General features: G+C 51.5%; 1 protein-coding gene across 4 annotated transcripts in view; it reads left to right on the top strand.

Annotated features, from left to right (window-relative positions):
• Nucleotides 1-14,414, top strand: part of ENTPD6 (ectonucleoside triphosphate diphosphohydrolase 6) — a 38,120-nt gene extending 23,706 nt beyond the window's left edge. For all 4 annotated transcript variants that reach the window (XM_030558260.1, XM_030558264.1, XM_030558263.1 and 1 more), the window contains exons 13-14: nt 12,336-12,448; nt 12,538-14,414. In XM_030558260.1, coding sequence (XP_030414120.1) covers nt 12,336-12,448; nt 12,538-12,627 — 203 coding nt within the window. In that variant the 3' untranslated portion in view covers nt 12,628-14,414. The remainder of the gene's footprint in view (nt 1-12,335; nt 12,449-12,537) is intronic.
• The last annotated feature ends 667 nt before the right edge of the window (nt 14,415-15,081 follow it).

The raw sequence follows: 15,081 nt of genomic DNA on the forward strand, positions 1-15,081 counted from the left end.
ACCTTTTTTTCCCTTCCTCCTCCTGGAGGCTGTGCGTGACATGAACGTCTGTTATTGTTTTGACATCAGAAATACCATTCAAGTACAATCTGATTAATTGGGAAAGGAAGCTATTTTTATTCTGACTCTTTATCTCTCTCTGGTTTTGATAATTCACATTTAATTCAAATGCTTTAGAAACACTCAAGAGAAAAGTTGCCTTTGTGAAAGATTCAGCATTCTTGCCCTGTCAAGCAAGGGCCGAGATTGTTCACAGTCCACATCTCTTAACACTTTCATGAATTCTACAGCAAAAACCAGGGATGATCAGGCTTGAGATTCCTGGTATTTTATTATTCTAAACAAGCAGAAAAAAGTTTTGTTTGATTCTACAAAAAATTTGCAGGCCCTCTTTAAACATCTGTAAAGAAGCAAAAGAAATTTTTTTTAAACCCCAAGGCACAAGCCAGTTTTTCTTAGCTTGCAGAGGTATGTCACAAGTTTGTTTATATACCCAAATAATATTTACTAGTATCACAAACCGATTGACTGGTTGATTATAAAATGTTTAATGCCTACAAAGTCACTATAGGTAAGAATTTGTCTGTGGATATAAACTGTTGCTTTTCTGGGTTGCAGATTATTGCAGTAGTTATTTCTCTCTGCTTGCTTAAACACATCCATATCAAATCAATAGAAATGTTTATGCATATGAGCAGTTTGTACACATTCTCTGCTAAAAACATCTGTTAAATGTGCAGTATTCCAAGACATTTCATTACAATGTGGTTACTTGGGATGTGTAAATAAGAGCACACCCACTTTAATGTAGTTGAGAATCAAGCCCTTTGTCTCTTGACTCCATCCTATTAACCTCCTGATCCTGCAGTCACATCCTGACACCCATGCAGAGCCCCATCACCTTCAGGATCATTCTGCCAGCAGAGTCAGGTAAAACTCTTAGGAACTAAAGGTTTTTGCAGAGGGCTCCCTGCCTCTTTGACCGCTTTACTAGACTTAGAATATGTTTTGGAGAAGAGAGAAGAATGCTTTTGAGGGTATGTCTACACTATGGAATTATTCTCATTTTACAGAAACCATTTTTTTAAAACAGATTGTATAAAGTCAAATGCATGCGGCCACACTAAGCACATTAATTCAGCGGTGTGCACCCATGTACCGAGGCTAGTGTCAATTTCTGGAGCGTTGCACTGTTGGTAGCTATCCCACAGTTCCCGCAGTCTCCCCCGCCCCCTTGGAATTCTGGGTTGAGATCCCAGTGCCTGATGGGGCAAAAAACATAATCACGAGTGGTTCTGGGTACAGCCTCACACCTCCCTCCGTGAAAGCAGCAGACAACCGTTTCGCGCCTTTTTTTCCTGGGTGAACTGAAAGCAAACGCCATAGCACAGCAAGCATGGACCCTGCTCAGATCAATACCGCAATCATGGACGTTGTAAACACCTCGCGCATTATCGTGCAGTCTATGCTGAACCAGGACCTGCAAAACCAGGCGAGGAGGAGGCAGCTACAACAACACGGAGACGAGAATGATAAAGACATGGACACAGAATTCTCTCAAACCGCAGGCCCCTGCGCTTTGGAGATCCTGCTGGTAATGGGGCAGGTTCTAGCCATTGAACGCTGATTTTGGGCCTGGGAAGCAAGCACAGACTGGTGGGACCGCATAGTTTTGCAGGTGTGGGACGATTCCCAGTGGCTGTGAAACTTTCGCATGCGTTAAGGGCACTTTCATGGAACTTTGTGACTTGCTTTCCCCTGCCCTGAAACGCCAGAGTACCAAGATGAGAGCAGCCCTCACAGTTGAGAAGCGAGTGGCAATAGCCCTCTGGAAGCTTGCAACGCCAGACAGCTACCGGTCAGTCGGGAATCAATTTGGAGTGGGAAAATCTACTGTGGGGGCTGCTGTGATGCAAGTAGCCAAAGCAATCATTAAGCTGCTGCTACGAAAGGCAGTGGCTCTGGGAAATGTGCAGGTCATAGTGGATGGCTTTGCTGCAATGGGATTCCCTAACTGTGGGGGGGCGATAGATGGAACCCATATCCCTATCTTGGCACCGGAGCTCCAGGGCACCCAGTACATAAACCGCAAGGGGTACTTTTCAGTGGTGCTGCAAGCACTGGTGGATCACAAGGGACATTTCACCAACATCCCACGTGGAATGGCCGGGAAGAGTTCATGACGCTGGCATCTTCAGGAACATTACTCTGTTTAAACGGCTCCAGCAAGAGAATTACTTCCCAGACCAGAAAATAACAGTTGGGGATGTTGAAATGCCTGTAGTTATCCTGGGGGACTCAGCCTACCCCTTGATGCCATGGCTCATGAAGCCATACACAGGCAGCCTGGACATTAGTCAGGAGCTGTTCAACTACAGGCTGACCAAGTGCAGAATGGTGGTAGAATGTGCATTTGGCCGTTTAAAGGTGCGCTGGCGCACATTACTGACTCGCTCAGACCTCAGCCAAACCAATGTCCCCATTGTTATTGCTGCTTGCTGTGTGCTCCACAATCTGTGTGAGAGTAAGGGGGAGACCTTTATGGTGGGGTGAGAGGCTGAAACAAATCACCTGGCCGCTGATTACGTGCAGCCAGACACCAGGGCGATTAGAAGAGCACACCAGGAAGCGGTGCACATTTGAAAACGAGTTTCATCAAAGGCCAGGGTTCTGTCTGACTGCTGTGTTTATTTCCCCTTGATGAACCCCCCACCCCTTGATTGACTTATTCCCTGTAAGCAACCCACCCTCCCGCTTCAATTACAGCTTGCTTAAGGAAATAAAGTCACTAGCGTTTAAAAATCATGTATTCTTTATTAATTCATTATAAAAAGAGGGAGAGAACTGACAAGGTAGCCCGGGTGTGGTTTGGGAGGACAGATGGGAAGGAAAAGGCCACTAAAAAAATTTCAAAGTAATGACAGCCTTTTGGTTGGGCTGTCCATGGGGGTGGAGTGGGCGGGTGCACAGAGCCTCCCCCCACGCGTTCTTACACGGCCGGGTGAGGAGGATGTGGAACATGGTAAGGTGTGAGGGTGGTTACACAGGGGCTGCAGCGGCACTCTGTGACCCTGCTGCTGTTCCTGAAGCTCCACCAGATGCTGGAGCATGTCAGTTTGATCACGCAGCAGCCCCAGCGTTGCGTCATGCCTCCTCTGATCTTCCTGCCTACACTTCTGATCTTCCTGCCGCCACCTCTCATCTCGAGCGTCCCTCCTGTCCTCATGTTCACTGGCATCTTTCCTGTAATTTGATACCGTGTCCTTCCTCTCATTTAGATGGGCTCATTCATTGCGGGTCACTTCCATGATTTCTGAGAACATTTCATGTCGCGTCTTTTTTTTCCGCCACCTTATCTGAGAGAGTCTTTGGGATGGAGTAGGGAGGCTTGAAAAATTTGCAGCTGCATGAGGGAGGTAAAAAAGGGAGAGAAGTATTTAAAAAGATACCTTTTACAGAACAATGGTTATACTCTTTCATGGTGAACAACACTATTCACCTTACATAGCACATGTGATTTCACTACAAGGTCGCATTTTGCATCTTAATATTGAGTGCCTGCGGCTCTGGTGTTAGAGATCTCACAGATGCAGGTCCGGGCAGCAGAATTCGGCTTGCATGCGGCCATGGTAAGCCATTGTCTTCTGCAGCCTTCATATATCCAGCGCCCTCCTTTCCCAAATAGCAAGCAAAGCCCGTTCAGTGCTGCTTCTTTCCTGTTAACATGCAGCAGCAGAAACCACCCCGCCATCCAATTCTCTTGGATGATTGCTTTACCCCTTCCCCCACTGCGTGGCTGGTATCATGGAAGATCACTGCTAGCCAAACGCGAAAAAGCTCAGCGCCAATCCCCCCTCCCCCCTCCCCCACCGGTTGGCTACCTGCAAGGAAGGATTTCTTTTAAGCAACAGGCAAACAGCCCAGTAGGAAGGCCATCTCTGTCCCTTACTTAAATTCCTGAATTTCAACCAGGTTACCATGAACAATATCACTCTCCTGAGGATAACACAGCGAGATAAAGAACGGATGTTGCTTGAATACCAGCAAACACCGGGACCATACGCAGCTAGGCTTTGTCATGCAGTGATACCAGATTACTTGCTACATGCATGGCATGGTCCAGTGTCCTACCATGGAGGACAGAATAAGGCTGCCCTGCCCAGAAATCTTCTGCAAAGGCTTTTGGAGTACTTCCAGGAGAGCTTCACGGAGATGTCCCTGGAGGATTTCCACTCCATCCCCAGACACGTTAACAGACTTTTCCAATAACTGTACTAGCCGTGAATGCATCCCAAGTCCTCAGGGCAAATTAATCATTAAAAAACGCTTGCTTTTAAAACATGCTTTATATTTACAAAGGTACACTCACCAGAGGTCCCTTCCATGGCTTCATTGTGTGGGATTGTGGCTTGAGAGGGCTCAGAGGGTAATTCCTTCAGGGTGATAAAAAGCTCCTGGCTGTTGGGGAGAACGGAGTGCTGTGTGCTCTCTGCAAGCTCGTCCTCCTCTTCCTCCTCCTCATCTTCCCCATCCGCAGAATCCTCAGCCAAGGCTGAGATTACCACCCCCACCTCGGAATCCACGGACAGGGGTGGGGTACTGGTGGCGGACCCTCCTAGAATTGCATGCAGCTCAGCGTAGAAGCGGCATGTTCTTCTTCAAGTGATTGCTCACATCCATTCCAGTTAGGTGTGCGTGCCGTGCGTGCACGTTCGTCGGAAACTTTTTACCCTAGCAACTCCAGTGGGCCGGCAGGTCGCCCCCTAGAGTGGCGCCGCCATGGCACCTGATATATACCCCTGCCGGCCCACCCACTCCTCAGTTCCTTCTTACCGCCGTGTCGGTCGTTGGAACTGTGGAGCGCGGCATAGCTGTCCTCCACGTCCCTAGCTCTCCTTGTTCTAACGGTTGATAGTTGTAATTAGTAGTTAAGTGTAGTTAGTTGTATAGTTAATAGTGTAAATAATATTTGTAGATATTTGTTAGCCGGTTTGGGCCGTAGCCCTTCCCGGCGCCCGGCACCGGGCTCATGCCTGGTTCGCCGGGCTTCAAGCAATGTGCGGCCTGTAAGAAGCCGATGCCGACCAGCGACCCTCACGACACGTGTCTAAAGTGCCTGGGGGAATCGCACAGATCGGACAAGTGCCGCATTTGTAAGGCTTTTAAGCCTAGAACAAAGAAGGAGAGAGACCAGAGACTTAGGACTCTCCTCATGGAAGCGGCACTCGACCCGGCAGCTTCGCAGGCCGTTACCTCGACACCGGCACCGGATCGCGCTGGCACCGGAAAGACTCCCTGGCACCGACCTTCCCCGGCACCGGGTGCAGAAGCAAGACCCTTGAAGTCTGCAACTCCATCCAGACAGACTCGAGTGGAGCGCCCAGCACCGACATCTGCTGCGGCGCTACCGGCACCGTCGACTCCGGGCCCGGAGGGTCCGTCGAGTCCAGTCCCGCCGAGCTCCCCCATAAGATCTGGAGTTGAGCTATTGGTCCCATCGACGCCGGAGACCTTCGCCTCGGCGTGGGACCTCATTGCCCTGACTGAGTCAACTCAGCCTCCACCCCCGGTACCTCCGGTGCGGGTAGCGTCCACGGGCAAACCTATGATGAGAGCGCCATCTCGGGACTCATGCTCGCTGTCGAGGTCCCGACACCATGGTCTCTCAAGATCCCGCCGCCGCTCGCAGTCCCGGCACCGCTCCCCTCGGTGGTACCGGTCGTACTCGCGGCACCGATCGGCCTCCAGACGGTCACGGTCTGGTTCCAGCCACCGATACCGGCACAGGGACTCTAGGAGCCAGTCCCGCCGTCGATCAGCGCCCCGGTCGACCTCCCGGCACCGAGCTGGTGGCAGGTCCCGGTCCCGGTCGACTTCCCGACACCGCGTCGGTCGCAGGTCCCGGTCCCGATCCCGGCACCGAGTCAGCGGCCGGTACCGGTCCCGATCCCGGCACTGAGTCCAAGACAGACCCCGGTCCCGATCCCGGCACCGGTATGACTACCGGTACCAGTCCCCGGCACCGAGAACATCTCCGGCGCCAGGACGCGGAGACTCTTACCAGCCGCGATCGGCCCCTCCATAGCCTTCCAGACAACCGTCGGTGTCATCGCAGGCGGACAGTGTATATGCGCTGGGCACTGACAGACAAGCGGCCCTTTTTCAAGACCCTCCGCAACAGGACCAGGGTCCGCAGCAGTGGGGGTTCTGGACACCCTGGGCGTATCACCAAGCCCAGGGCCCCCAACAGCTTCCTCCTAGGCCTGCAACAGCAGAGCACAGGGCGCCGGAGGCGTCGTTGTCTCGCCCCCCTCCCTCCCTGGATGGGGAGGACGGGTCAAAGCAACAAGACCCTGATCTCCCTCCTGAGCCAGAGGCGAGGGCTGAGGCGGACCCCCCACTGGACACTCTCTTGCCGGGGGTCTCTTCATCGTCTTCTCCCGATGAGGCGGTGGCTGGCACTTCCTCTAATAGCCTTCCTCCGCTAGATCTCAGGGCACATCAGGACCTCCTCAGGCGAGTAGCACAGAATTTGAGCCTGCAAGCTGAGGAGGTCTCTGAGATCGAGGACCCCGTCGTCAGCATCCTCTCCTCCGATGCTCCCACCAGGGTCGCCCTACCCTTTATTCGGACGATCCAGGCCAACGCCAATACGATCTGGCAATCGCCGGACTCCATCCCCCCTACTGCACGGGGCGTCGAAAGGAAGTACATGGCCCCCTCCAAGGGCTATGAGTACCTCCATATTCACCCGACACCATGCTCCCTGGTGGTACAGTCGGTGAACGAGAGGGAGCGTCATGGGCAGGAAGCCCCAGCCCCCAGATCCAAGGAGGCCAGGCGTATGGACCTCCTCGGCCGCAAGGTTTATTCGGCGGGGGCCCTGCAGCTCAGAGTTTCCAATCAGCAAGCCCTTCTTAGCCGCTACGCCTTTAACTCTTGGGTGGCAGCGGATAAGTTCAAAGAGCTGCTGCGGCAATTCTTGACGAGGGCAAGAAGGTTGCACGAACCTCGTTGCAGGCCTCCTTGGACGCTGCGGACTCGGCTGCCCGTACCCTCGCCTCGGGGGTGACGATGCGCCGCATCTCCTGGCTTCAGGTTTCTGGCCTTCTACCGGAGCTCCAATACACCATCCAGGACCTCCCGTTCGAAGGCCAGGGCCTGTTCTCGGAGAAGACAGACCCCAGACTGAAAAGTCTTAAGGACATTCGTGTCATTATGCGCTCCCTTGGAATGCACACGCCTGGGACGCAACGCAGACCCTTCCAGCCGCAGCAACAGCAGCAGCGTCGACCGTACCCCCAGTTCCGCCAGTGGCAGGACCTTAGTAGGCGCCGCAGCAGAAATGGCAGGCGCAGGCCATCGGGCAATCAAGGGGGGCAAAACCAAAGCTCCTCTAAAGCCCCACCTGGACCCAAACCTTTCGTTTTGAAGGTGCGCCCGAGGGCGTAGTACCAGTATCCCCCATGGATCCTTCCCCCCCGTTTTCCAACCGCCTTTCGTTTTTCCTCCAGGCGTGGTCCCGGATAACATCCGACCGCTGGGTATTACGCACGGTGCAGACGGGATACCGTCTGCAGTTTGTATCTTTTCCTCCCTCCCGCCCCCCACTCTCGTCCCTCTTCAGGGACCCCTCTCACGAGCAATTCCTCCGACAGGAGGTACAGACGCTCCTCGACAAAGGAGCTATAGAGGCGGTTCCGGAGAACGAGAGAGGCAAGGGGTTTTATTCCCGCTACTTTCTGATCCCCAAGGCCAAGGGAGGCCTCAGGCCTATCCTCGACCTGCGAGAGCTCAACAAGTACCTAGCGAAGTTGAAGTTCCGCATGGTATCCCTGGGGACCATTATCCCATCCCTGGATCCGGGAGACTGGTATGCCGCCCTCGACATGCAGGACGCTTATTTTCATATTGCCATATGGCCACACCACAGGCGTTTCCTTTGGTTCGTGGTCGACCGCCATCACTACCAATTTGAGGTCCTCCCATTTGGCCTTTCTACGGCTCCGAGGGTATTCACAAAAAGCATGGCTGTCGTTGTGGCACATCTTCGGCGCAGTCGCATTCACGTGTTCCCTTACCTCGACGATTGGTTAATTCAGGGCACGTTGGAGCTGCAGGTCTGCAGCAACGTCCGCAGGATCACTGGCCTGTTTGCTACCTTGGGCCTCATGATCAACGTGGACAAGTCCACCCTGCTCCCCTCGCAGAGGGTGGAGTTCATTGGGGCCGTCCTGGACTCCACCGTGGCCAGGGCCCTTCTGCCGTTGCCCAGGTTCCAGTCGTTGTCGGCGATCGTTCAGCGTTTGCTGGCAGCCCCCCTGACATCGATACGGACATGCCTAACCCTGTTAGGCCATATGGCAGCCTGCACATTTGTGACCGGGTATGCACGGCTCCGCATGAGGCCCCTCCAGTCGTGGCTCATCGCACATTACCGGCCGGCAAGGCAGTCACTAGACATGCTGATCACAATCCCCCAGGGGGTGTTGGATTCTCTCAGTTGGTGGCTAGACCAGTCCGTCGTGTGTGCGGGGCTCCCATTCCACCCACCCCAGCCCTCGATGTCCCTAACGACGGATGCCTCAGATCTCGGCTGGGGGGGCCACCTGGGAACCCTGAGGACACAGGGCCTGTGGTCCCCACAGGAGGTGGAGCTACATATCAACATGCGGGAGTTGAGAGCGGTCCGCCTTGCTTGTCAAACGTTCTGTCACCAGCTTCGGGGTCGTTGTGTCGCGGTATTTACCGACAACACGACGACCATGTACTATATCAACAAGCAGGGTGGCACCAGATCCTCTCCCCTATGTCACGAGGCGATGCGACTCTGGGACTTTTGTATAGCCCACTCCATTCACCTCACGGCTTCCTTCCTCCCCGGAGTACGGAACACGCTGGCGGACCGCCTGAGCAGATCCTTCCTCGCGCACGAGTGGTCCCTCCGCCCGGACGTCGCCCTCTCGATTTTCCGGAGGTGGGGTTGTCCCCGCGTGGACCTCTTCGTGTCCTGGGGGAACAGGAAATGCCAGGCGTTCTGCTCCTTTCAGGGCCGGGAACCCGGGTCTATAGCGGACGCCTTCCTTATTCCGTGGACGACCCACTTGTTCTACGCGTTCCCCCCGTTCCCGCTGGTCCACAAGGTCCTTCTGAAGGTGCGCAGGGACAGGGCCCGCGTGATCATGGTAGCCCCGGCGTGGCCCAGGCAACATTGGTACTCCATGTTGCTGGACCTGGCCATAGCCGACCCAGTTCCCCTGCCCCTTCACCCGGACCTGATCACCCAGGACCACGGAACTCTCTGTCACCCGGACCTCCAATCGCTGCACCTAGCAGCGTGGCTTCTGCGTGGCTGACCAGTTCCGAGTTGCGCTGCTCCACCCCGGTACGTGAGGTACTCTTGGGCAGCAGGAAGCATTCCACTAGAGCGACGTACTCGGCCAAGTGGAAGCGTTTCTCCTGTTGGTGCGTGGAGAAGGGTCTCCTCCCGATGGAAGTTTCGGTGGCCAATATTTTGGACTATATTTGGTCCCTTAAGCAACAGGGCCTGGCGATATCGTCCCTGCGGGTCCACTTGGCGGCTATCTCCACCTTTCACCCGGGTGGGGATGGCCGCTCCGTTTTCTCTCACCCGACGGTGACTAGATTCCTTAAGGGGCTGGAACGTCTATACCCTAACGTCCGACCCCCTGCCCCTACCTGGGATCTTAACCTGGTGTTGTCTCAGCTCATGGGGCCCCCCTTTGAGCCGTTAGCTACTTGCTCCCTGCTCTATCTTTCTTGGAAGACTGCCTTTTTAGTAGCTATTACCTCAGCTAGACGGGTGTCGGAACTCCGGGCTCTCACGATAGATCCCCCGTATACAGTCTTCCATAAAGATAAGGTGCAGCTGAGACCGCACCCTGCCTTTCTCCCCAAGGTGGTTTCAGCCTTTCATGTCAACCAGGAGGTCTTCCTCCCAGTTTTTTCCCGAAACCTCATTCTTCACGCAGGGAGCAACAACTCCACTCGCTTGATGTCCGTCGGGCTCTCGCGTTTTATGTGGAGAGGACCAAACCGTTCCGCAAATCCCCTCAGCTTTTCGTGGCAGTAGCGGACCGCATTAAGGGGCTTCCCATTTCCTCGCAGAGGTTATCCTCGTGGGTAACGTCCTGTATTAGGACCTGCTATGACTTGGCTCACGTTCCTACGGGCCGTGTGACTGCGCACTCTACCAGGGCGCAGGCATCGTCGCTGGCTTTCCTCGCCCGTGTGCCCATCCAGGAAATCTGTCGGGCAGCGACCTGGTCATCGGTCCACACCTTTGCTTCCCACTACGCCCTGGTCCAGCAGTCCAGAGAGGACGCGGCCTTCGGATCTGCAGTGCTCCATGCCACTACTTCTCTCTCCGACCCCACCGCCTAGGTATGGCTTGGGATTCACCTAACTGGAATGGATATGAGCAATCACTCGAAGAAGAAAAGACGGTTACTCACCTTTGTAACTGTTGTTCTTCGAGATGTGTTGCTCACATCCATTCCACACCCACCCTCCTTCCCCACTGTCGGAGTAGCCGGCAAGAAGGAACTGAGGAGTGGGTGGGCCGGCAGGGGTATATATCAGGTGCCATGGCGGCGCCACGCTAGGGGGCGACCTGCCGGCCCACTGGAGTTGCTAGGGTAAAAAGTTTCCGACGAACGTGCACGCGCGGCGCGCACACCTAACTGGAATGGATGTGAGCAACACATCTCGAAGAACAACAGTTACAAAGGTGAGTAACCGTCTTTTTTCGGCCCTACTCTGGACCTTCCGTTTGCTGCTTTGGTTTTCTGGTAGGCTTGTCTGAGCTCCTTAACTTTCACACGGCACTGTACTGAGTCCCTGGTGTGGCCTGTCTGCATCATGGCCTTGGAAATTTTTTCAAATATTTTTTCATTTTGTCTTTTGGAACGGAGTTCTGTTAGCACAGAATCCTCTCCCCATATAGCGATCAGATCCTGTACCTTCCATGCGGTCCATGCTGGAGCTCTTTTTCGATTCTCCGGAGACTGCATTGTTACCTGTGCTGATGAGCTCTACGTGATCACCTGTGCTGGTGAGCTCTCCACGCAGCCAAACAGGAAATGAAATTCAAAAGTTCACGGGGCTTTTCCTGTCTACCTGGCCAGTGCATTCGAGTTCAGATGGCTTTCCAGAGCAGTCACAATGGTACACTATGGGATACCGCCCAGAGGCCAATACCACAGCCACACTATTTGCAGCCACACTAACCCTAATCCGACATGGCAATACCGATTTCAGCGCTACTGCTCTCGTCGGGGAGAAGTACAGAAAGCGGTTTAAAGAGCCCTTTATGTCGATATAAAGGGCTTCGTTGTGTGGACAGGTGCAGAGTTAAATCGGTTTAATGCTGCTAAATTCGGTTTAAACGCATAGTATAGACCAGGCCTGAGAGAGGATGGCTGCGTAACAAGGCATAAACAGATTTTGAGATGCATACTCTTTTCTATATCTATCTTAGGCCTGGTTTACAAAGATAAGCTCTATCGGCATAGCTACGTCAGGCAGGGGTATGAAAAAACACACCCTGACTGATGTCGCTATGCCAACGTAGCTGCCTCTGTGCTGGAGGTTACATTGACATAGGCCTGGTCTACACCTGGAACATAGGACAACCTAGTTATGTTGCTCAGGAGTGTGAAAAATTCACACTCCCTGAGAGATGTTGTTAAACTGACGTACGCCCCAGTATAGACATCGTTGGGTCAATAGAAGAATTCTTCTGTCAACCTAGTTACCGCCTCTCAAGGGGATAGGTTAACTACAGCAGCGGAAAACTCCTTTCATCGCTGTAGCAAGTGACTGCACCATTGCAGCGGTGCTACTGTAGCACTTGTAGTGTAGATACAGCCACACTAACTTTGTTTCGAGGGCAGTGTTCCTACATAAACTGAAGAATTCTATCTGTTGGGGTAGATTGCGTCTACACTACAGTTATGCAGACAGATTCCATAGTGTAGACATATCCTCCATTGATGAAAGGGGTGTTAAGACTGGAGGGCCTAAAATTAGGCTCCTGAGCCCATATTTAGGTGCCTGATAAGTGGCCTGATTTTTCACCAGTGCTGAGCGCCTGTCAATTTCAATCTTGGGACTGTGGCCTTTTGAAAATAAGCTATTTCCTTAGGTCCCTACATGTGGACTCTCTTCAGGCAGCCATTTTTGAAAATCTTGGCCTGTTTTTCCTTGTTCTGTTTCTGTTCCACCCATTCACAGGGAGGATAAACTAACCTGTCTTAGGGATTTGAACAGTTATTTATAAATTGAAAAATCAATTCTCTCTTCATTCTTCTTAGTGTGTAAGACCATGGAGGTGAAGCCAGGAGATAATCCTTTCCTTTGCATGGACCTCACCTATATCAGTTTGCTACTGCAAGAACTGGGCTTCCCAAAAAGCCAGGTGTTTCAGGTAATATTGGTCTGCGCTGTGTTGAGATACCTCTCAACCTCCTAGTGATGTATGACAATTGTTTTACTTCTCTCCTTTTTATTTTCTAGCTTGCCCAAAAAATTGACAATGTCGAAACAAGCTGGGCTTTGGGAGCCACCTTTCACTACCTTGATTCACTTCACAGGCTGCAATACTAAGGCTTCTGGGCCTAAACCCTCAAAAGGATTTCAGTACTTCAGTCTATGGGTACCCAGCCTAAGGTGGCTTACAGGTGACTGATTTTGCTCACTCTGTGACAGTCAGACCCTTTTAAAAGGTGATCTTCAGTTGAGCACCCAAACTCCCAGTTTATGAAAAGGTAGAGCATGGCAGCCAAAGAATACCTCCTTGATCCTGCAGTGTCTGCAGAAGACTTGATGTTAAACTAGATCATCTTGGTGAGAATTCTGGGATTCATTGAGGGGCTTTGTTCCCAATGCAAGTACAAATTCTATGGGAAGAGTACACCTTTGTGGAACATGTCTCTGTCATTTTTGCTTGTAATATGCTGAGGTCAATGTTAGAAATGGCTACTCCAGATGCGCCTCTTCTTTTATGGTTCTGATTTATAATGTATTTCTTTGGTAATGGTCTTTGGTGAATTTTTAACTGTTTAAATGTTCGAAAATTAATTATGTAAGTGAAGACAAGGGCATTGCCTAGTCAAGCTGCTGGTCAGAGCTGATGTTGGCTTTGGAATGCAGCATGGGAGACTTGACTCTGCTGGAGTATGGCTGAGCTTTGGGCTGCCCATTCCAGCAGAACTCAGGTGTATTGTGGAGGTGACGGGCACACTTAAGGATCTGAGCCACAGCCCATTGCAATCTGTGGGAGCTCTTCATTGGCCTGTAAAGGCTGTGGTACTTTAGGCACTTCCTGTTGGAGGTGGGGTGGTGGAACTCCATTTCAGTCCTTGAGGGGAGTCCCTGGCAGCATGACTTCACTGGGACTGTAAGGGAGTAAGGGCTTTGGAGTTGGTACAGGCCTCCTATAGGGCTGGCAGCCTCCTGCTGCTCCCCTGAGATCTGCAGGGCTTGGGGGGCCAAATCCTTACCACTACTCTCAAGTGGAAGAATTTGGAGGACACTCTGCTAGAACCACCCACTTCCTCAGGTCCCCTCCTGCTGGATTTCCTGGGCAGTTGGCATTAGTCACCCTAACATGAAGTGTTAAATAGTAAAATGGGTAGTTCCTAGATTTGTGTGTTGGGGGGGATCAGGGCATGTATTTTAATCTTCAGTGATGGTGAGAAGAATCTGTCATGGTTTGCGGGAGGCGGTACTAACACATGTCCACATACACTTGAGGTTTGTTGGTGCTTGAATAGGGGTAGTTCTTTGTTAATTAACTTCACACAGGAAAAATCCTGAGCCTGGAGTATCTGTGGGTTTCACCCAGGCTTGGGGTGGCTTTTACAAGGCTGGTTTGGAACCTCAAGAGACTGTTTCTAGTAAACAGTGCTTGGAGTGCCTCTGTCTGCCTTTGATGAATGAATGTATTGTTGCTGCAGTGAGCATGGATGACAAAAAGACTGACCTGTGAGGAAGCAGGAGGCATAGCCGAGGTGGTTGGTACTTCTATCAGCGTACTGTATAGAGTGAAGGCTGTTCCTAACAGCGTGCAATAGGAAAACAATTTGTAAGTTATCCTTAAGTAGTGGATTGCATCACGTTTATATGTAATCAGCATAGCCACTAGCTGGTTCTTAAAGTTTTATAAGGGCCTTATCCAAAACCCCATACTGTCACTAAGAGTTTGTCCAAGGATCTTCGCTGCCTGAGAAGCACAAACTTGGTGTAAAACCCATGCGGGAAACGTATCAGATTTTTCTAAAACGTTGCTCTGCTTGTCATTGGCTTTTTCTCTGTAAAGTAGCATGTATGTGAATGTATGATGAATATTTGAAAACTATTTTATTGGCAATAAAATTTTAATTACAAATTGGGATGTTTCCTATTTGGATTAATGTGTGGTACTGCGGAGTGATTGTCTCTGTATAACAGGTCATTGCACTGATAGCAGCTTACCTTCAGTGTGTGTTACTGGGAAAACACTGCATCTTAGCCTCCTCTATTGCAACGTGGTAACTTCTGAATACAAACCGAAAAGTGTATTTTTCCCTCCTCCCCCTGGTGGGCACTCCTAAAGATTTTAACTTGAACACAGGAATCTTGATTCTTTCGAAGTATTAAAGTTAAGACAGCAGGATGGAGAGAGGCTGAGGAAGCTGGTGACAGAGCAACTTTCTGGTGGGGAAATAACTTTTAGCAGTTTTTTTCCCCCTCCACTTTCTATTGCACCCTCTGCTACCCAATTCTTGGACTCAGACTGTTCTGTATTTATCTGCCAGCCTGTTTTAATACATTTTATCTTTTTGTGTGTCTGTTCATATATATGTTGCCTACAACTCTAAATAAAACCATTTATGTTTTCCAACATCAAAAAAACTTCTGAATACGTACCAAGGTCCTGGGATGAAAGTGCTCTATACGTGTGATACATGAATGGTATTTCCATCTTTGTTTTGGCCAGGATCATACCGACGGGCTTACCTTAGAAGGGTTGGGCCATAAGTCAGCTACTAACTGTCAAGACTTAGGAAGACAATTTCC

This window comes from Gopherus evgoodei, chromosome 3 (assembly GCF_007399415.2).
Source record: "Gopherus evgoodei ecotype Sinaloan lineage chromosome 3, rGopEvg1_v1.p, whole genome shotgun sequence".
Taxonomy (NCBI): Eukaryota; Metazoa; Chordata; order Testudines; family Testudinidae; genus Gopherus; species Gopherus evgoodei.